The 23,422-nt window shown below is 39.4% G+C and overlaps 1 protein-coding gene across 2 annotated transcripts in view; it reads right to left on the bottom strand.

The window, feature by feature from the left end:
• Positions 1–262: 262 nt before the first annotated feature.
• SLC7A11 (solute carrier family 7 member 11) overlaps positions 263–23,422 on the bottom strand; it is a 66,254-nt gene continuing 43,094 nt past the window's right edge. For both annotated transcript variants that reach the window (XM_066547939.1, XM_066547938.1), the window contains 6 exons: positions 14,749–14,872; positions 13,480–13,583; positions 12,918–13,014; positions 9,290–9,439; positions 7,361–7,538; positions 263–2,461 (listed from right to left, as the gene is read on the bottom strand). In XM_066547939.1, coding sequence (XP_066404036.1) covers positions 2,394–2,461; positions 7,361–7,538; positions 9,290–9,439; positions 12,918–13,014; positions 13,480–13,583; positions 14,749–14,872 — 721 coding nt within the window. In that variant the 3' untranslated portion in view covers positions 263–2,393. The remainder of the gene's footprint in view (positions 2,462–7,360; positions 7,539–9,289; positions 9,440–12,917; positions 13,015–13,479; positions 13,584–14,748; positions 14,873–23,422) is intronic.

The following is a 23,422-nucleotide window of genomic DNA, read 5'->3' on the forward strand; positions in this document are numbered from 1 at the left end:
TTGCATGTGCTAAAGAAACTAAATCTGAAATTAAAATCCCTGCTTACCTTCAAAAACCCCAGATTTTTATTTTCCTTGTAATTTTTTTCCTTCCTAAAGTATACAACTTCACAATCAACAAGTCCTAGGATTTCCCTTGGGAAAAATTAACCCTTTACATGAACTAAAGTTAGTAAAGATACATTCACTGAATAAGGCTTCAGAAACATTTCTAAACTTTAAAGACCACAATGGGAAAATAAAGCAACATTCAATATCCATATATTTATGGAGGCCATTTATTTCTACAAGTTAACACTGCCAACAATCCAATTTTCAAGTAATGTGGCACAACAGAAGTGAATACATGGGAACGAAACAGAGTGAAAAAGTCACATCCACTATGGCTCTGGAAGTGGTTTGCTCTGGATCCCATGCACTTTGCATTCATTAGGGGAGGAGTGGGTTAGGTGCACTCCTGCAAGGTGCCAGACAGTTTATTTCTGTCAGAGAGGAGCAGAGTTTGTGTACTTTAGAGATGCTCCATGGTGACAGAGGCCAAACCCCAATGAACCGGGATGGCAGAGGATGGCCTCAAAGGCAGAATTGTGACCCAAATGTAAGTACTAAATAAACCCACCCACTGTCAGCACAAAAAACCCTCTCAAAATGTTTGCCTAAAAAAAAAATTCAAATAACACTAAATTACTGTAAACAGAAAACATTTAAAGAAAAACATTATTTGCAAAATGCTTTCTGTGTCTTAAATTACTGCTCTTCTCCATAAGCAGTTACTTGCATTTCCCTACTCTTGTGAAATTCCACCACAGAGATACAAAATCAAAAAACATGTATACATTTAAGACACATTACTGTACACCTTTAAAGCAGTAGATATTTTGGATATATACAACACATATACAATACACAGTCTCCCTTTACTGTAGTGGTCTGGCTACTTGTTGTGCTTTTCTCCCAATTTAGGAAGTTAAATGTTAATTCTTAGTTCCCTAAGAATTTTCATGAAACGTGACTTGCTGAAAGCAGACAGCTCAAATAGTAGTGCATTCAATAGTTAGGTGTTATTTTCTTAACAGAGGGAAAATAAACCTTAACCTTAAGATTGGGTAGTCATTAAGAATATAAAAATCAATTTCTAAGTATTAAAAAACTTCTTCAGCTATACAATTATCTTTTTAAAAGGGCAAAATTTCAGCTCACATTTGAGCCAGACTTCAGCTCAAAAATAGCTCTGGAGATTAATTTAATTTAATTTTATCTGTTTTGAAGGCCTTTCTCTGTTTCTGCTGAGATAAAACCCATGAGAAGACAGGAAAAGCACATGTTCCTCAGTGTTCCAAAGCTCTGTTAACTGGAGTGTGCTTGAGTGAAAAGCCCACAGATCAGGTACACATCCTACTCAAATCAGCAAATCTGCTGTAGCCTGCCTTATGTCTTATTCATAAGAAAGTATTGCATTTATTGCCACGTCTGTACCATTTCCCACCAAGTGACATCTATTTCTGCCCACCAACACTGATATAAAACTTTAAAATCAGGTTTGCCTGACTGATAACTGCAGGACCATATGCTCCTAGATAGGAAATATTCATACAGCAGTGGAGGTGATCTTCAAATATTTTGACTCATTTGAAGGTCAGTGCTCAACTTGCTGGATTTTGTGTGTGTAGGCACACAAACACTGGTAAAACCAGTGATCAATTCCAGCCTGGTAAAAAAGTTAGTGTGCATAAAGTTACTGCTAAAATTCCCATGCTAAAATCTTTCTGCCCCACTGGCAGAAATATTGAGTCACAGAAGATGTTTCTGTTGGCTATGGTTCAAGAACTCTGGAATGAAGAAACCTGGAGTTTGCCATCACAAAGGTCTGAGGATTGGTTCTTCTGCATCTGTGCACTGGGGCTTCCAGCAAGTCAAAAGAAGTCAAATCAGGCTGCCAAAGAGAGTGATGGCAAGAATGTAGGATGTGAAACTCAGCAGCTTTATCTCACCCTTCCTCTGGTGAGACTTGAGATCTCCAGGGGCAGAAAGCAAGATCCATCTTCACAGTACACCCAGCTGTTACACATCACTTAAACCTATCTTCAGTGACAAGGCAAACAAAATCCCAGTATGATGAACCTACAGACTGTTAAAATAAGACACTGTACCAAAAAAACAGTAAAGAGTTCCCTCATAGCACAAGTACTTGCTTTCTACATATAGATCAACTGTGTTAAAAAAATGTTGCAACAGCATCATAGAAGACAATTCTGGTAAGGGACTTGTTCAGTATCCATTGCAACTGTGACTTGTTCCTCCAGTTTGCAGCATGTTAGGAAGGGAGATAAATCTCCCTACTCTTTTTATTTCAGGTAGAAATGAAACACCAAGCCAAAAGCTGTGCATGATGATCATGATTTTTGATTTTCCTCTGCTGGGATGACTTCCAGGAGGATTTGCAATGTTGTGGTTACCCTGCCTGCAAAGATAAAAGCATATACATAGTAAGATTTTGCAGGAGAGATTAAGGAGAAGCAGTCAAGAAAATTATCTTAGCTTCTATGAAGGCTACTTGCACATAGATTTCACACAGGTCATATACATTTATCATTTAAACTCGACATCTTCCTATTAACTGTTTTCCATGCCTCTGATCCAAGGCTATGCATATACAATAATAATAGAAGGGTATGGATGTGTAATCTTATTCAATAAAAGTCTGCATGCTTTTAAAGGCTATCTTAAAAAAAAATTACTACTCTGCATAACTGCTTAGCTTTATCAAGATTTTATGTTGAAATAAAAGTCTGGAAAAATTCAAATAAATTAATTTATCTGTGCCAAGACCTGCCTAAGCAAAAAAAAAAAGTCACTCATCCAAGTAACTTCATGTTTTCTTTTTTTTCACTCTGAACATTTATTGCCTTCTGGTGCTTTTGGTGGTTTTCTTTTTAGGGTACTGATGCATAAATGGCACAGTTAATTCACATACAGCACATAGAGAATAGTAAAAGAACATTTTCTTCCAATTTCTTTCACTTTTCACTCTTTCTTAATATCCTATTTCAAATAAGCAGAAATTGTTGCAAAAGAAAGTTCTCATTTTCCTTGAATGTCTGGCATGAATGTTGACATTGACACAATGCCAGGAGGGTAAAATAGTGCAGCTCACAGAAGATATGAACTGAAACCGTTTCTCTGATCTTCTGTCTAAGGCAGATTCTACCATCCTTTCCTCTTTTCTCTGGATGTCACCAGTTCAGTGCAAAGTCAGGTTGCCCTTAGACTATAAACTGATAAGGGCAGAGAGGCCAGGAGTCTCCAGGCTTTGCATTTTCCTCCCATCTGCCTTCCCTACCCATTGTGGGGACATCAGAGCTGGGCTGAGTGCAGCGGGGATGAAAGACAGGAGGAAAGCCAGCAGCAGGAAAACAGGAAGGCTTCACCCCTGCCATCCCAGCCCTTCCAGCTTTGAGGGCAAGCAAAGGGAAAAAGAGAATTTTATGAGGCTGAGCAGTGGCATGACAGTTCTTGGGAAAGGGCACAGTAGCAGAAAGAAATCCTGGGCATCTCTAGAGCTGGCTGTGATTCTGTTCACCTAAGTGGACAGACCCACCAGCAGCAAGACCTTGCCCAGCTCTCCATTTCCATGCAGCAGTTTTTCTCTCTCCTGGGATGAAGCCACAGCGGAGCAGAAAAGTTGGGGGAGCTGGCATTCTTTGCATTTTTTTGTTGCAATATACTCAGAATAAATCAGTATAAGGAGCATTTTCCCCTATGAAAATGTTCCAATCTGTTTCCAGTCAGTACCTACCTCTATGTTGTCTGCTTGGAGCAGTACCTAGAGTTACAGGATCGATTTCACATTTGTCACAAGACAGCTTAACATGCCATGGCAGTGCAGATAACTTCCCCAGCCCATTTTAAATCCTAGTTATCCCTTTTGATAAAATTCACTGCAAATGGGTCCCAGGGGACAACCTTTATTAAAAAAAAAAAAAAAAAAACCAAACAAAAAACCCAGACTTTGTATCCACACAAGCACCACATAAAGTTTAGGTGAGGAAAGAAAGCAGGAATTTTATCACATATATATGACTGGACATGAAATCTGTAACAACAAAATGTTGAGATAATCTCCTATGGTCCCACCACAAACTCGACAAAGAGAAGCAAATTGAGCATATAACACTTTGTCCTAAGTGAACAAGTGTTATCCTCTGGAACTGCTAAATAAACCTGGCAGATATTTTGCTATATAAAGAGATCTCATTTCCATCAAGGGCTCAGCTATGAAAAAAAGTAGGATTCAACTTTTTACCTCTTTGCAATTAAACTAATTGTAAAGGAAGAAATGTTTTTTAAGTATGAGTCTCGGGTTGGGTTTTCAGCTGGGGAAGTACAGATAGAAGTATTCTCATGCTGGTGATGCATCCTTTTACATACTGATTTGCTGCTTAGGATTTGCTAGGCTCAACTTTTTCATTTTCACATTAGTTTTACAAAAAGAAAGAATGCAGCTGTCAAATGAAGCCTGTACCAGCTCAAAATTATTTGTCCCAGCACATCTAGTTCTACAGCAGAATTCCTTTGGAAGAGGAGAGAACAAAATGCTATTCTCATTGCAAAATACCATCCCGGAATCTACAAACCCTGAGAGCTGTAAAGTTACCTTTTGTTCAATGCAGCAGTTTTATAAGGAGAATGGGCAATGTAAATGCCCGAAGTACAGAACAAAGACTTTCAGTCTTGGGAGGGGATTCCTTGGGTAATCCATTCCAGGACTCTGCTCGTGTAATCAGCCTGAAACTCATTTCAGAAATACATGTATTTTCAGGCTGGCTCTTTTATCCCACTACTCATTCTGGCTGCTCAATATGCCTTTTCTCTGATCCTTACAAAGCCTATTCAGGATATTCCCTCTGACCTTATGGGGGACTGGTCTGTACCCATGGGTATTTGCACCTTATGGGGTTTATGAGCACCAGCCATCTCTCTCTGCTGAAGCACAGCTGGGCAGCTGAACCAGTCAATGCCTCAAGGAGGTGACTTTTCAAAGCCCACACCAGCTGCCCATGTGCTGATCTGGGCACATGAAACAGCTTGGCAATAGTATTGGTAGCACAGCAGTGTGTCCAGACTAGCAGGCTGCTACTTCTCCTCTGGTACCACAGGAAATGCTTTGGTCAAGTGTAAGTAAATTGGATTCATCACATTTGTAAAAAATTAAAAAAAAAAATCATTTATCTTCTCATTGAAAGTTACCCAGTTACTCTGGCAAAAATCTACGTCTTAAATGAAAATCCTATTTTTTTATGCTGTCCTTTACCATGTGTCAGGAATTACACTTTCATGCCTATGCAAGACATATTGTTTCAAGGTTAGAATATCAAGCTTGCAGCTGCCCAATTTCTTTTCTATATCTCACAGAGGTACCTTAAGTGAATTTATTCTCAATCAATACCTTTTGTAAATGTTCTCAGGCTCCCAAAATAATGCCGGCTTAATGACTCCACACAGAAGGTTTATTGCTTCTTCTTAGGGAAAAGAAAAATCTGTTTGTTTCACAAGTAAATCTCCACCCTGGCCCAGCTCAAAACTGTCAGCATCAGTTTTCTGTCATTACTGTTGTTATTTTGGGGATAATAATTGCAAAGCAAACAAGCTGTTTCCCTCACTGACTGGCTTCTGTTGCGTTCCTCTCTGAGTCAGTACACCATGCCTATCCATAGATATGACACAGGCACACAGACTTCTTCCTAGGAGGAGAATTTTGTGTTATCTCAAATCTAGAAATTATTCACCTTCATTGTCACAGCTGGCATAAAAATCTTCACATCTATCCAGTCTGCCTTAAAGAGAATATTCTTTCTCTTTCCCAAGTAATGTAGTTCAACACTGTCATCCCGTGGCCAAAGATTCAAGTAGCTGTACTCCAAAACCTCTGAGACACAACAGAAAATGCCCAAAAACCTCCTGGATTTGATGAGGGGAAAATTCCTACACCCTAAATGTCAAGACTGAGAGATTATAAACAGACTAAACCCCAACTACTTAATAGAATGTCCTTCTGCATACAACTGCTTTAATTTGTACTGAAGATTTCTACCCATTCCAAGGACAATGCAAGTAATTTATAACATTTTAGCTATAAAATTAAGATTTTGCTAGTGCAAAATAACACCTTTTGCTGTAAATACTTCCTACCCTATTGCCTATGGACTTCCCAGCATGTATTGAGAGGAAAATTCACATATTCTACAGAAGATAGGATATAACTCTATAAATTATTTATATTGAGAAAATACATACAACTGGTTATACTGTAATTACATATAAAAGCACTATTCTTTTCTTGAGAGCAGCTCATTTTAAATCATCAATTAAGACTGAAGCACAGAACACAATATGCACTTTTAATTCAGCATCTATAGAAATCAACTACTTTTAGTTAAAGATTTCACAGGCTGAGTTTTAATTTTGCAGCAAAATATTTTTTTTGTTTAATAAATAATCCATGATTCCTGAAATACCTTGCCAATAGTCTTATTTGATATTTTGAAAATTCCCTTTATTTTAGAAGCCTATCATCCTAGTAACAAAAAAATGAGAGTGAAGAGCTGTAATAAATTATAAATAAATACTGACTTCTAATTGAATTGTTTCAAATAATCCTTCTCTAACACATCAGAACTTCCACAAATCCTTTCAAAACCTTCCAGAAATGGTACAGAAAGTATTCTCAGTGTATTTCAGGCATGAAGTACTACTAGCCAAGTCACACAGAAGTCATTCTTCATGAAGCACAGAAATCATTTCCATAGAAGCCATGGTATATGCTGCTACCACCCTGTCAGGAGCCACTGCTAAGGACAGTATCCCATGCCCAAGCTGCCTGAATCTTCCAGACACTTCCAGTCCCATTCCAAAGACTCCTCAGTGGTCCACAAACACATGGTGTCAGTAGGGAACACCAAGTTCATCCTGATATCACAGTTGTTTTGCTCAAGATTCCAAACAGATTCTCCAAGGAGTGCAGTACTGTCTTTATTAGCACAGAGGCAGGGTCAGGAGAAGATGATGGTGATTTAAAAGGAATTAGATGTTTGTAGGGGAGGGCAGGGAAGAAGCATCAGTCCTTTAAAGTCAATCACTGGCTGAGGAACAGCCTTGCTGGGAATGTACCTCATTAGTTAGTGGACACTGATTGCCATTGGCAGAGCAATGCTGGAGCACGTGCCCAAAAGCAACTTGTGCTGTCACCCCCCTGCCTCACAGCAGCTGAGAGGGTCGATCCAAAGGATTTCACAACATGGGGAGAGCTCTGAGAAACTCCTGGAGTCAGCATGAAGGACAGAAGTCCCACCCCAGGACTTACCTAGAAGCTTTCTGAACCACTTTGGCTTGTTGTCCCATACAATGAAGAGGTAGTAGGCAGGAATGCCAGTCAGGGTTATTGCAAATCCAATCCCTGTGTTTACTGGGTCAGAGTAAAGTGACAGCGCAACCATAAAGAGGCAAGTGAAGGAAAACAATGCTGGAATAAATAAAGGAACCTGAAAAATAACCACACAAAGGACCATTAAATAGTAAGGTCATTGTAAAGTAATGACCAAGGCATTTAACTTTCCATGAGATGTAAATTGCATAAGACCCAGCAGTACAGGACAGTTCTGGAGAAATAAGGGTATCTAGAACAGGCACACAAAATGTCAGTGACTGCAGAAGCCAGGCCCTGCCAGTGCTATGCAGTAAGTACCACAGAAGTGTCTTAATTGCACTCTAAAACACTCCAGTGTTTTACTTCCTTTAAAGTGTAAGGACTGTAAATAAGTTACATTGTAAAAGTCCTTCCTCTAATCCCCCAGCATATAAGCAAGCAGCTCTAACCACAGTAAAGATTTCCGTTTTGATAATTACCCATTAGAAAACATTTTAAAATACAACCAGGAGCTCAAGTCACCTTTTAAAACTATTAGGAACATATTGATTTTCTTCCTAAGGTAAAAACCAAAATCTAGCAGGAAGAGAGCAAATTAAACAGCAATTTGACTAGTGATAAAGATATTTGATAGTGTTATGCACCTGATAGGGATTGAAAAAGCACTTTCTGACTGTATGACTGATGGCATTGCAAGTGTCACTGCTGAAAGCACACAAAGTAACCATATCAAATTTATTTGCTCAATTTTCCAAAACACCAATACAATCACTCTCCTAGCAAGTCTCTGAAGGAAATGCCTACAGGCATGGCTTATGAGACATTAAGTGTAATGGAAAATTGAGAATTCCTTGGAGATTGTTCTCTTCTTTTCATGCCTCAAAGCATTACTGTTCTTCTTTTGTGTACTGTCAAAGCTTTTTTTTTAATCAAAGCAAAATAGGTTGTACTTATTTACTAATATACCTCCTTATTTACTAATATACCTACAAGAATGCAACAATACACATTCTTAGTTCGTCACAAAATAGTCATCTTGGCAGCATCTAAACAGAGATATATTTCCCAGTTTTTTGATGATGGATATTACCTTTCTGGATACACAATGGGACAACTTACTTTGTACGATGCTACTTAAAACAAGCAAGAAATATAGCAGAACCAAGGCCAAAATAGATACTATTCAAGGGGCTGGATTATTAGCATTTTCTTTCAGGGTTCACAATAACTCTGTCTGCCAATCCACTGCAAGTGCCAAATATTACAATAATCACACTAATCACTTATTTGCACTGAAAATTGGCATACTTGATATTGGATATGCAATGACATAAATGCCCTCTCTCATAAATTCTTGTACTTGACATGACTTTTTTGATCATGCTATTGTATATTTGATCATAAAATTATCCAGGCCTTTATCAAAGGAGACATTAAATAGAGGACTGGCTGAAAATCAGGTCGGCTCAAGTAACCCCAATATTTGCAGTCTGAGCCCTCTGTGGCTGCAGAGTGCCCATGGTATTTTCACACAGCTTGCATCACACAGCTCACATCAGACAGCCTGAGCACAACAGACAGGCAAAACTGAGAAAATGTCTTCATCTCAGCATAGCACCTTCAGTCTCCGCTCCCCAAGCATAGGGAAGAGGGAAGAATTCTTTTCCAGGATGGAACACAGCTGGGGTAGCACTGGGGACCTTGCAGGAAAACTCTCACTCTTCACAGCAAAGCACTGTTTTCTCTTAGATCGGTTTTTCCTGAGAAAGAAGTTAACTTGTTCCATCAGAAAATGCTCCCTTGCTGTCTGACTGCAGGACAGAGAGGAGGGAGGATTCATGTAAAAGAGTAGAAAGCAGATGTTACCTTGAAAGGACGAGGCATATCAGGACGTTTATATCTGAGATAAATCAACCCAGCAACTACCAGTCCAATAAAAAGCCACCTGGCAAAGCTGAGGAAATTCAAGAGGCTGTAGAGATCCCCGTTGAATAACATTATCATTGTGAGAGGATGCTGCAAAAGAAATTCAGAGCATAAGAGGGGTTTAGTAGATCTATCTCTATTATTTTACAGCAGTGATGTCAAAGTTTTCCTCAGGGACAAGCAGCACAGCCTTATGCACACACCTGAGTGCCACAGACTTCAGGCTTGCCTTTGTCATAAAATCAGGTGTGTGATCAATGTCTAGCTGTCCCTTGAGACCATTTTGGATCAATATATATCTGTCCTGGGTGGCCACACATAGTCAATACAGATCTGTCTCCTGTGACCAAGACAAAAATACACAGGCACACTGCACCACCAAAGTGCTGGAGCACTCTGGGCAGCACTCTCGTGGGATATAAGCTCACTGCAGGTTTACTTGCTCATTGCTGATGTAAATAATAAGAACAGTTAAATTTTGATCACATTAATCATATGAAAGCAGAAGTTTCTAGGTGTTTTGTGGAAGGAAAAAGTCGTAGTCACCCAGGCTTCATAGGGGAAGTGAGCAAGGAGGACATGGCTAGGGGCAGTTCCACACCATGAGATGCCAGCTGGGCACACTGTCTTGCCACCAGCTTGGGTTTGCCTTTGTCCAGACTTGCTGAGTGTAGACTTACTGCACATTGTAAATGCAAATATTTATGAGAAGAAGGAAGAATTTAGCTGTCACTCAGGTAGCTACTGAAGAGCAAGAAGGAGAGAGGGAGAGAGGACACAAGAATACATACAGTTCCTCACTAAAAAATTAGTCTGAGATACAAGGCCTCTGTGGGGCAGGCAGAAGGTTATGTACAAACTAGTGTTTTGTTGTGAGTTAGATGGTTAGGGAAGGCTACATGGATCTATTTCAAAGGAGTGTCTGGAGAAAAAAAATGTCCTTGCGTTTGGGCATGAAGGAGTAAGTCAAATTCACCATATCCCTCATTCTTCAACAGGAGGGTAGATCTTGGAAGTGAGAGGTTTATAACAAGGCCACAGGTGAAATCAACTGCAGACGCAGTAAAACACTGGGCTAAATGTTTACACATAGAAAACTAACTTGTATTATTTACCTAGATTCACAGCCACACTCTCCTTTTTTTCAAAGGAGTGCAGACAACATGGATTTGAATCAGAAGGATCAATATTTCAAATGTGGGTTTCTGGCCTCTAACCTGTAATAAAGTACTTGGTTCCCTACATATAGATAGTAAGCAAACTCCTTTGTAAATGTCAAGGGAAATTGTACCACTGAATTGTATTGGGCAAGATTTCTTCTCTGCAAACTCAACCTCTAAAAGCTTAAAATCTCAGTCATAACTGGAATGCAAGCTATATATAATAATGAAAGTGAAGGAGGGCTATCAAGAAAAAATACAAGAAAGCAGGATTACAATCAGATAGCATGATTTCTATGAGTCACTACACACATCTATCAAATTCCTCATGTTGGTGAGGAATACTTCTGGTCCAGGTAGCTCAGCTTGCAGACTGAGATGCAGATTGAATTGCAGGCTGAGCTCTGTGTAGAAGCCTGAGAGAAGAGGCCATGAGTAGCCAACTTTTGAGGCAACAAAGAGTACGAAAGATTGGTGACTCCAGCCAGATGGACAGATACTGGGTGACACAGCAGGAGCTGGGAATTGCTGACCCTTTGGATACCAAAGCAAATGAAGACCAGTGAAGACAGCAAAGTGGATGGACATGGAGATGGAGCAGGAACCAAAGACTTGGGAGGAAGAGCAAGACTTGTGGAGAAAATGTGGGCTATAAAAGGCAATGAGATTCCTTTGTCAGGGGTCCTTCCTCAGGGGCACCAGCTCAGCTGTTTCTGTGTTCCTTTGCCAGGACTAAGTGGCTTTATGAAATGAGACATCTGATATTCTGTCATGGGAAACGTGGGTTCAAAGCAGTGGGGAAACCTGGCCTGTGAGTGGGATGTGCAGGAGTCCAGCAGTGACCCATTGAGTCACCAGAGTCACTGCTGGGAAGGGGCTCTGGTCCAAGCAGGGACATACCTGGCATTGGGCGTGTGCTTGCCAGGAAGTCTCATGAATGGTCAGGCTGGAAAATTTCTCTAGCAACATACACACATAAACACATTTCCTAATTTAAAAAAAAAGGTGTTGGTTTGTTTTGTTTTGTTTTTTTTAATTTAACAAGCCTCAAATGCATGCTCATTTTCTCAGTTTATCCTCAAAAGATCTTTCCTTTTTTACAGTGTGTAGAACTTGGAAGGAGAAATAAAATAGGGAAATGCTAAAATTACTGATGTAGAATATATCTTGCCACTGCTCTATTTGCAGTAAGGTGAGCTAAAAAATTGCAATCTTTGAAGGAAAGCGATCTTCATACTAGAATCTGACTTTTTCGAAGGAAATCAATGCACTGGTGTAACAGGACCATATGCAATAGCAGAAAATGTCTGTCAGGAAAAAAAATATATTAATACATTTTTGCATTTCATTCCACAAAAAACAGTCAATGCAATTTACCCACAAGGTATGACTACACCAAAAGAAATAAAATGCAAACTAAATGTTTATAGAAAATTAATTTCATTAAAACGTTTCACCATAATCACACTGCCTAATTTTCAAAACTTCAAAGCCTATGGTTATATGTGCACATATGAAATCCAACAATTCAGCAATGAGCTTATAGGCTTCAAGGGCAAAAACCAGTTTAAATTCCACAAGGATTTGCTCTTAGTAGCATAGACTCATGGGTGCATCTTTTGCTTTGGCTGAGAGTCCTTAAATATGGCAGAGGCCCATGCAGATACACTGCAGTCATTGATCCTGAAAGTGGGGCTGAATACCCATGATTATGAAGACTACATGTTAAGTGAAAATCTTCCTGGCACTATGAAAACTGAACTTTGAAGTTGGCATTTTGACATTCAGTCCTAACATTTTACCATAAAAATTAGTCTGCAAAGCTAACACATGGCCAACATTTACCTTTGCTGCTTATTTTAGAAGTCTGTAATAGGATTTCCACTGAAGCACCAGTGGTTTTCCTTAGAAAATCCACAGATTATTTCACAGGCACAAGTTCTCTCATTTTTTAATCACCACTATGCTGGACAGCTGAGGGTTCTTCCTCCTTTATCTTAGTTGCAAAACTGCTTGCATTTTTTACTATAAGGTAGTATAATGAGCCCTTAGGGTATTCCCAGATGCTGGTGTTTAATTCAGCTTTCAGTAAACTGAATCCTTTTTTTTTTTTGTTTAACTAGAATTTGTTTCTCTGAAAGGCAACTAGCTCACTACTAGCAGGTCCTTAGAAATTCAGAGCAATAAGATGTGAATTAGATTGCAGTGAGAGACAAGAAAGCAAGGAGGAGATGATAGAATAAGAACAACTCACAAATCTCATTCCTTTCTCCTGTCCTCCACCCTGCTCAAAGCCCATGTTCACATTAATAAATGAGACTCAAGCAGTGCCCAAATTCTGTTTGAATCCTCTAGAGCAAGCCTGTAATATGAATTCTAGTGCAGGAACATTTGTTTGTATGATTTACCAAAACAATGACAGCTGGCAGAGGAGTGTGCTTGCGGACATGAATCATGGAGAGAATTTCTGGAAGGTGACCCTCACGGGATGCAACGAAGAACATCCTGGTGGGAAATAAATGTGGACAGACTTTAAATGTGCTCATTACTGTGAGTACTCAAAGTGGTTCATGAAAGTCACAGAGCAGAGCAGAACTTCTCAGTCTTGTTTGAGGTGTTCTGAATGAAAGCACTGGCAGGAGAAACCCCCACACAGAAAGCAAAACCATCTCTGAAGGTGTCCCTTGACTGGTACTGGGAAGGAGTTAATACTTTCCCTCCAGTTTTCCTTCTTTACATGAAAAAAAGCAGCCATTGATTAAGGGCTAGCCTCAGAGACATTCATTTCCAAACCATTCAAAGGATTTTCAAAATAGTATCCCACACAAAGTGAGAAAAAGCCCTACACCTGGTAAACAGTGTAGTCATTTATCCCGCTAAAGGAATAAACCCTACTCTCCCTTCCCCTTGCTTCCATACTTTCAGTGTGTCTCCCAAACCCTGACCCCCAGGAACATCAGCAGTGCTCACCTGGAGACTGCAAAAACGCCACCATTCATAGATCCAAAGCAGGAGAGAGCAACAAACACGGGTACAGCTAAAGAGAAGTTTCCCATCAGTCGTTCGGCAAAGGTCTGTTAGAAAAGAGACAGAAACGTACAATGATTTTTCATAAAATGGGAAAATTATTTTCCTCTATTAACAAATTATCATGGTGTTAGTTATTCCCCTTCTCTGCATCCCTCACTGAAAATTGTGCAGTGCATTTGTTCCTTCTTTTGTGAGAGTTCAGCTACTACAGCTGAGCTGTCCTATCCCCATCCCTGAGGGCATGTGGAAGGGCATGGCTCCAGTTGAAGCCACGATGAGGAGGTGGAATCAGGCCCAGACTCATGTCAATTTAAACCATTATGGCTCCAAAGAAGAAGATCAAGATCTGAATGGATCAAGGTCTCATCTGCACACCTAATACCCTTTTTCTACAGCCTTCATTGCACTCAGTTGGTACTACCCAGTGGTATCATCTATCCATTCAGGCTTTAGTGATTTAGACTAGCAGAAGAGCCTTAATTGGAGTTTGGGGCACACAGGCAACATGCATAATTTTTGTCATGTTTATAAAATGTTTTCTTTCTAGATCTCCCATTAGCTACAGAATTTGGTCATTTTTCAAAACTCATGTCAATTGAAATAGCCACAGGCAGAATCACTACTGGAAAAGAAATGGAATTATTTATTTCCTCATTGTGCCTCAGATACCAGAAGTATAAAAATCAGTGTCATCACCACAATTCAGCAAGGACAACCGAAGCAGTGTTTCCTAGCCAGTTTGCCTTGCAACTCCTTCCCAAATGAGCTCCAGTACTCACAGCAGCCCCCTTCCCAAGTACTCAGGACACACATTGTGCAGAGAAAAAGTTACTGTATTCTGCCACTCAAGATAGTTCAGAGTTCTCTCTTCCATAAATATCTGTAATTCCTGCTTCCCAAGAGCTGAGTTTAGAATTTAGCTCTGAATTTTTCAATCATGTACTTGGCTATGAAATGTAAATCCTATTGACTTAGTTATAAGAGGTAAATAAATACAGTCCAATGTTACATTATAAATGCTACTGATGACCTGAACTGCAATCCCACTCATCAGTCAAAAATCAAATTTCACTGGGATGCTAAGAAGTGCTGCCATACTGAAACCTGACTGGATGTGTCCACCCAATCTTTTTCCCCCCTGAAAACAATAATATCAACAAACATAACTGCAGCAGGAATATATCTTTGTATTTTTCTTCTGTAACTTACCACTGCTACAGCTTTTGAAAGCAGCAATTCCCCAGCACTGATTGTAGTGAAATAAGCCACGTTTGTTAACACATAGCCAACTGTGACGATAATCATTGAAATGCATATTGCGAGGGGTATATTTCTGAAATACACAAGGCAGCTCATTATTTTGCAATCTGGTTGCTAATCCCTGAACATGAAACAAATAACATGGGAAAAAGCCACTAATGATGGTGAATGCACATTTAGAGATCCCAAAATACCATCACTAGAAACTACCAGGAAAAAAAAGGAATAAACAAAACCCTCTGGACAAAGGAAATAGGTTTATAATGAAGAGGTGAGAAACTATTTGAGGGAGGAGACCTTTGGGGACACCAAGAGGCTTGTGGCCCTCATGCTTCTAATTGGTCCCCCATTTCCCATTTAAGTTGCCTACTCAGATTAGTGACCTGAAAGCTGAACCCAAACACCTGGAGGTGTTTGACATCTTCCCCTGGCTACCAAAATATCCAGCATGCAAAATTCTGCCCTTTCCTCCTGGGTGTATTTCTTCTTTTACATACCTTACCACATCCCAGTGATCTCTCTCACTATTCAGGGGAACATGAGAGCAGAATATGACACAGAAAGGGAAACCATACAAATTTGTAAATTTAGTACAGCACAAATGGTACTGAAAAGCACAACCCCCCTGCCATCCTACTAAAAGATGGAACAACAACAAACAAAAAAAATAATAATACCAAACTTTTATATAGCATGTCTTTCTCATCAGAAAAGTGGAATTATTTCTATTTTTAAAAGGAGGAACAGAGGCACAGTGAATCTGTCCAAAGCCACACTGCAAGAAAATGTTTGAGTCAGGAGAAAAACCCGGGTGCCTCAAGTGTTAAGCTAGTCTCTTTCCACCTAATATTATTGATATCTACATCACACCAAGAAAAAACTCAGATCTGAAACCAATCCTTTAGTTCCAAGGCTGGTATGTACAGTCCCTCTGAGGAGAGCTGAGAGCTCCTCTTTCAGGGCTGGTTCCTTCCATCTTTCTATATTAAGGCTGCTTTTGGAGGGATGGTGGGGTTGCCATATTTAAAGAAGGTCACCCCAGCAGGTGGCTAAAGGAAAGACAGAACTAGGAATTCTGGTATTCCAAAGGAGATCACAAGCACATTTCTCAAGGACTGTTGTAATCACCTCAAAGGAAAAGGTATTTTGAAAACCAACACAAAGACCTTTCTTTTCTGATATTTTTTCAAAGAAACATAGTCAGATAAGAATTTAAGGATCTTCTTCCCTTTATTTCTCAAATAGATCCTTCACATCATTATGGCTGTATAGAGCTGAAAACAAGCTCTAACCTGAGACTGAATAAATAAATGTATTTATAAATAAGTAAAGCAGGGCAGTATCATTGTTGCACATCTTGCCCACGTCAGAAACCATGGTGTCAAATGCTCCCATTAACCCAGACACACAGGTGGGTAAGAGGATCGTGCTGGTAATGTAACACCAAATCTGAGTAGGCATCATGATACTGTATCAAGCCACAGCTACCTCATGCACACATCTCAGGTGAAGAAACTAGAAGGAAAGCCAGTCATCTTGTAGGATGTGTTTGTTGATGGAGAAGATGACAGCAAGGACTAGAGCAAAGAGCCTAGAATATAGGTGCTGTATTGCTGGAAAACCCACAGTTATGGACACAAGAAATAACTGCAGCTCTGTGTGATGATAATTCACGCCAAAATGAGGTTTGTAAGTCAGATAGATAATATAAGGCAAAATGGGGTCTGTAAGTTGCTAGATATATTGCAGTCAGTTGGGTTAAGCTTCTTACCTGACCTGGGTGTATAAATTGAATTCAATCCTCTTAGCATCTGATTCAAGGTAGGGATACATGGATTTAAAGCCTCTCAGAGCAGGTATTTTATCTATATTTTCTGCATCGCAGATGAATGCTTCAACCACCAAGCTTTTGGAAAAATCAGCCCTGACTCCAACCTTAAAAAGAGTGTTTTCAGCCAAATATAGCAAATTTGGACTTTTTTTCACAAATACCATTTAAATGACTGAAAGCATAGTGCTAAACTTAATAGATTATCTTTGTCCTAACTCTTACTAAACACCTTATATACACATCTAATTCAAATCCCAGTTTAACTTGTGATAAAACAAAATGGCAATTCAAAACAGGGGGGAGGTGGCAGGGCAGGGGTGGGGCTGCAAAGAATCATGCTTCCAAATGTGCGAAGAATGCATATTTTATGATTGGCTTTTTGCAGATATTAAAATGAATATTATATGTGTTATCTTAGAAAGTGATGCTGTATTAATTTTCTTAAGTAGCGTGTTAAATATAGTTTTAGGTTAAAACATAATGTTAAAATAGAAACTATGCTATGTAGGATACTTTTTTTCTAAAGAAAGGACTCACACTGAGATAGCAGCCACAGGACATCTAAATCTTTAGAGAAAGAGAATTTATTGCTCCCTTACCAGAAGAAACGAACTTCTTCCTGCCTCACTCAGCCCTGAAGACACCGTTAGGATTGAGAGGAAGAATTTGGCACTGACCAGACAGAATTCTTTGTTTGAATGGGATTTATGCATCATGTATGAGATGTATGAATATGCAACAGGCTGTTGTTTTTAAGAGTTAATCCTCTGTTAAATTGTGTCCTTTTTCAGGCTTATTTTGCCCAGAAAAAGGTATCTGGATGTCCATAAGTCTTTGTTTCTATTGTCTCATATTGTCCTAATCCAACTTGTCCAAATTTTTATTACTCTAATTATATTACTGTTTTTATAATCATTTTATTACTCTTAAACTTTTAAAATTTTAAAAACAAGTGATTGGCGTTTTTCACAAAACGTGACCATTATCTGAGCACTGCAAGTCCTGCTTTGTTAAGCTGAAAGGTGCTAACGCCCTTGGATAGTATACCAACAAAGAAACACACTCAGAAGAATAAAATCCCTGAACAAGCCAGAACTAGTCAGGAAGCACTATTCATTAAAAAGCCTGCAAATCATAACCCAGTGCCTGGAGCAGCACAAGGGATGCTGTGACTTTTAAGTTCCCAAGTCCCTGTTCCTGGAGGAAAGAGTGCTCAGGCTGCACCAACTTTTGTCTCCTGGCAGGAGTGAGCTTTCAGAGGGCTGTGGTATCCCTGCACAGCCATTCCAAGTGCTGCTTATTACCCACTGCTTCCAGTGACAGATTCAGAGAGAAATAAAAGGCCAGTTTCAAGATTTCAGGGATAAGCGATGCAGTATGGTTCACTTCTCACTGACACCTCCATTCAGATTCGTGTTGGTCCTCAAAACACCTGAAAACACGAGCAGACAGGCAGGAACCATATGCAAAACCACTGAGTGAGAGCTTAAATTGTGTCTTTTCTATCCATCCAGTTTAAGAGACAGCTCCCAATTTGCAACAGAATCCCATTATCAGATTCTCTGCTGTGAACTACAGTCTCCATGCTAGAATAAAAGCTATAATGCCATTAGCAATAAAGACTACCTCCTTTCCTTAGAGGATCACTGTACCAGTTTTCTTGGAATATTTTAGATATTATCCAGACTTCCAAATCTTGTTTCTAAATAAGAAAAATCATACCTAGGTTCTAGTCTCCATTAAACTGCCTCTACTGATGCAGTTTCTACCTTTTCACTTCTGCATTCTATGAATCACGCACAACACAGAGTGCCCACAATACTGATAAGCCATGTTTCTGATGTAAAACAAATACACAGCTGCCTCACAGCTAGCTGAGATTTTTGGACTACAGAGAGAAAATTCAATAATTATTTAGAAGAGGAAGCTGCTGCCAGGAAAGTCTTTTTGCAATACTCATGTCTTCTCCCAAATCTTTGAAGAAAATCAGTATCAAAGGGAATCTGAGGAAGTCTGAATCAGGACAATGTTGACCCTATAATTAAACAGTCTTTTAAAAAGTGGGTGAGAGACAATTAGGATAACTTCTATGTAGCTGAATGTTGACTAAAATTGAATTGAATCTTCATACCTTTTAAGACTTACCCATCCCTAGCTGCTATTCAAAGCTAAATCTTCCCCTTCTGCCCTATATACAGAGTAACTGTAATGAAGAATCACACTTGAACAAAGAGTGCATTTACCTTGTGATTCCCAGAAAAAGAGCCACCAAGGAGCCTACCATCACACAGATGTTCAGGGTTGGGAATACAGCTAGCCCATCCTGTGCTATACAGGGCTGAAATGGTTGCCAAGCAATGCTGTATATTGCTTGGAAGCAAATTTCCTTCCTCTAGAGCCTGTAAAAGGCACCAGAGCTAGAGCATTTGATTCAGTTAATCAGGATAACCACTGGGCTTTGCATTTAACCTTTAGTGCTGCAGAATCATAGATCTTCTAAAAATCTGCTCTAGTACATCTCTACTCCCACAAATATTTTTGCAAGAAAAAAACTGAAAGCAGAGCAAGCAAGAGAAAGGGGAAAAAAAAACAATATAAAAGGAAAAAGAGAGAAAGCCAGAGGAAGAACCTCAGGGTGACAAAAACCATGTCAATAAATCAGCTGAGGAACATTCCTAGAAATGTACAGCACATATTCCTGGTTAATGGCAACTTTTATAATAGCAAACAGAGCACTAAGAGCCATGTCCACTGAGGGCTGTTTTCCCTATGAAATGACAACCACACAGTCAAAGACACCCCTCCAAGCTGAGTTCACAACAGTGAAGCACCTTTCTGCCACGTTCTTTGTCACTTAGAGGTCATACCAAAACGTCTTCTTTGCATCCATATCAAAGCCAGGTTTTACAAATACTCATCATAGTCAACTGTCCTGGACAAAGTTGCACTAGCAGGACCCAGCCAGGAAACATAAATAAAAAGGTTGAAATAAATAACTTAATTACTGATAAAGTTACATGAAATTACATCTTCACAATAGCAAGAAAATTGTGGAAGATAATTTTGCATATAAATTTAGAATGACAATAACAAAGAAGGAAAGAAATCCTAATTCCCTCACACGATCTATGGGCAAGGATTTACTTAGTTTTCATGAGCATGATGCTGTATATTCTGTAATTCCTTAGTTGAAAATTTACCACCAGAGGAGTTTCAAAAGTTCCCTTGTGCAATAATTTATTCACCATTTGCAATCTGCTAAGCAATTTTTCAAATGAACTCTTTCCAGATTTTGGCACTCTTAAAAAAAAATCTAATCATCCACTGCACTGTCCATGGCACCAAAACTTGGCAGAAAAAGAGCAAATTTATCACAAAAGTAAATTTATCCAAATAACCTGACACCGAGAAAAAAAAAATCAAATACAGAAAGTGGCAAGAGAAATTTAATATTTCCAGGACTTCAGTGCAAGACTAGAAGACATACAGGCTTGCCTTAGTAAGCACACTGTGTTCCAGAGTCCAAACTATGTCTCTCACCATTCCTAGGTAGTCATTTCATGAGCTGTGACGATCCTAAATCCTGGACAGCAAGCATCACATTTTGATATAAACTCACTTATCCCTGACAAGTTTTTCATGTAAAAAGCAGCCTATAAGACAAAACTTTACACTGAAGGGATCAAATCATCCTCACCATGTCAACAGGTGAAAAATCCACAATCTCATCCATCTGCTAGGAGAAAAGGAAGATGTTAAACTTCAAAGGAGGTCACCTCCCAGGACTGAATCAAAGCCAGGAATAGAGAGACAGAAGGGATGGGCATCATCACAGCACCTCTCAGATCCACATATTTCTACATGCTAACCAGTGTCTCAGCAACTGCTGACTTCAGTGACAAGCTATTATTTTGTTTATTGAAGATTCCCATCAGCAAATCATCTCTTCACTATCTTCCAATATGTTCCATCCTTATGTTCCAGATCAGAAGAACTTGCAGTCTGTGGGCTTGCAGCTTAGACAATATTCAATTATATAACTGCCCTTTGTCATCCTGTGATCTTTTTTTGATTTTGAGAGGAGGAATGAAAGAAAGGAAAGCCCAGTCATTAATATGCACTCTCATCTACACCACGACATGCTCCATGGAAGCTACTGCTGGAGTGAAGTTTTAAAGGGCTCCCCATATTCATTTCCATGCTTTGGTTCCATATCTCTTACTTCAGAGACACAGCAGCATGACACTGGGATAAAAGAGTGAAGAATCAGGCTACAGTCTGCATTTCAAAGCCTTCTTGCCTTCTACCACCTAGCAAGAGAAGAAAAGAGCTTCTGCTGTGCTAATTACTTATTGTCTTCTCAGCGTTTGGCTTCACTGGTTCAGATTATAATTGCTTACAGTTTGTAAATAGGGTCTTCCATGACCAACTGACTTTAAAGGGTCATGCTGTGTATTCAGTGTGCTGCAAAAGGCAGGAAATTTTATTAACTTCTCAGATGTTTTCAGCACTTTTTCCAACAGGTTTTCCTCAAAAACTGATCAGCATAAATACTGCCTTAAGACTTAGGTATTAATTGCACAGGGTAACACTCTTCCATAAAATATCTCCTTTCAGGCAAACTCTCCCAACTCAAGTCTCAAGAGGCAAATCTGTCCACAGCCCTTGAGAAACTGAGAATAGTTGTTATGCTCACAAGGGGATTTGCTTTATTTTAATAGATGTTTAAAGTTGGCTATGATGTCTTTGTGTACACTCAGGTTGCCAAACCAGATATCTGACCACAGCGCTCATTTATATCAAGCCCCACCCTGTCAAGTCAATTCCTTTTATGAAATATCTTTCTTGGAAGAGCAGAATGAACTCTGAAACTTGGACTACCAGCCAGAGACACTCTTCATGGTCAAGCAGGATCCTGAATCGTTTTGCATGGAATGCATAGCACTACTGGCATTTCCAAAGAAAATTATGCCAACACAGCAGATGTCAAAGATTACAGCTAAATACACAAAAGACTTTTGAGATTACAGCACTAAATATTAGTCCCTCTGTCTCTGCTTAGCCTTTTCTTGTATAGCAGGCATATGAATGCTCCTAGGAGCCAGAAATTAAGCATAAGAGGCAGCACACAGAGCTACTATGGGGACTAATTTTTAAAATTTCTTTAAAAGAAGAAATGGAATACAGACTTGAAACAAAATATCAACCACCTCCTGTGATTTCTCAGTCAACTCTATTTCCATAAGTACATCAAGTGCCAGTGTTCAACATCTTCATGTTGCAAACTAATTGTACTAAGTTTACAACTGTTTCCAAAAGACATGTGAATAACCAAATGTGGCTTTTACTTTGAGAAGTAACTTGACTCCAAGTTACAGTGCAAAATAAAAGGCACATTTGGTTATTACAAATGGCATTATTACATCCCTCCTGACAACCTGAAAGTCCCAAGAAGCTTGCTTTTCCTTCCTACTGCTACAGTCATACCTGCAGGGAACTAGGCCTACCCTAGGAACTCAAGTGTGCTTATTGTTAGGAGTCTGGGAGGCTTAACCAGAGAACAGCCAGATGCCTGGAAAATGCAGGATCTCTAGCAAAGGATCTGCATTTTGCATTTCAGAACCTGAAATGGTAATGAAGATGGCCAGAAGACAATGGTTATTTATCTAGTGTATTGCAATAAAAGTGAGGTTTAGGTTTGACCTAGTTAAAAGGTTGTCTGCCACTCTCACAAAAGCTTGCCATTTAAAAAGCAGCAGAGTCCAAATTCAGAGGATTCAAATACAAATATACTGCCACTCCTGGGTTTGATGAATGACTTCTATGTTTCTATCTTACTTCATCATTTAACATCACCCTCCTTTAATTTCATTTGTGGGGAACCTTAATGTCCTCAAGGAAGTTTGTGACCTTTTCCACCAGAGAGACAAAACCTCAGATTTTACCTTTATTGCCCTGCTCTCTCCCAGCCAGAAGATGAAAGGAGCACCTCTGCTCTCTCAAAGAAAGTTTCAGCATTTTATTTTCTCCTGAGGTCTATTTGTGGAAGTGCTCCCAGTACTGCCAGTAGTGTAGATCATGGTGAGAAGCACTAGTAAATCATGGTGCTTGCTTGGAGGCAAGGAAGCCATAACAACAAACCTGACACAGGTCTGTAAAAAATAAACATCTGCTTGCACCCAGCTACATGGAAATGAAGGGGGAAGGGGCAGAGGCACAATCCAAAGCACTTCCTCCAAGCTGCTTTATTTAGTGGGTCTAGTGGGTCTAACTTCCTCTTACTACTCCATATCATCACATATCTCATTGCCAGACTTAAATAAATGCAAAAGGGAAGAAGTGAAGTGATTGTGTATCATAAGTAGTTCAATTTATTACAGCGGTGTGATGGTGTTCACAGGGGTCTCAGGTTGAGGGAAGAGATGAGGATCTGACTCCATGTTTCAGAAGGCTTGATTTATTATTTTATGATATATATTACATCAAAACTATACCAAAAGAATAGAAGAAAGGATTTCTTCAGAAGGCTAGCTAAGAATAGAATAAGAAGGGCTTATTGATAACAAAGGCTTGTGTCTCAGACAGAGAGTCTGAGCCAGCTGACTGTGATTGGCCATTAATTACAAACATCTAAGATGGGCCAATCACAGATCCACCTGTTGCATTCCACAGCAGCAGATAATCATTGTTTATATTTTGTTCCTGAGGCCTCTCAGCTTCTCAGGAGGAAAAATCCTAAGGAAAGGATTTTTCATAAAAGATGTCTGTGACACAGTGGGCTCTCCTGGGAAT

The sequence above is a fragment of the Molothrus aeneus genome, chromosome 4, assembly GCF_037042795.1.
Source record: "Molothrus aeneus isolate 106 chromosome 4, BPBGC_Maene_1.0, whole genome shotgun sequence".
NCBI lineage: Eukaryota > Metazoa > Chordata > Aves > Passeriformes > Icteridae > Molothrus > Molothrus aeneus.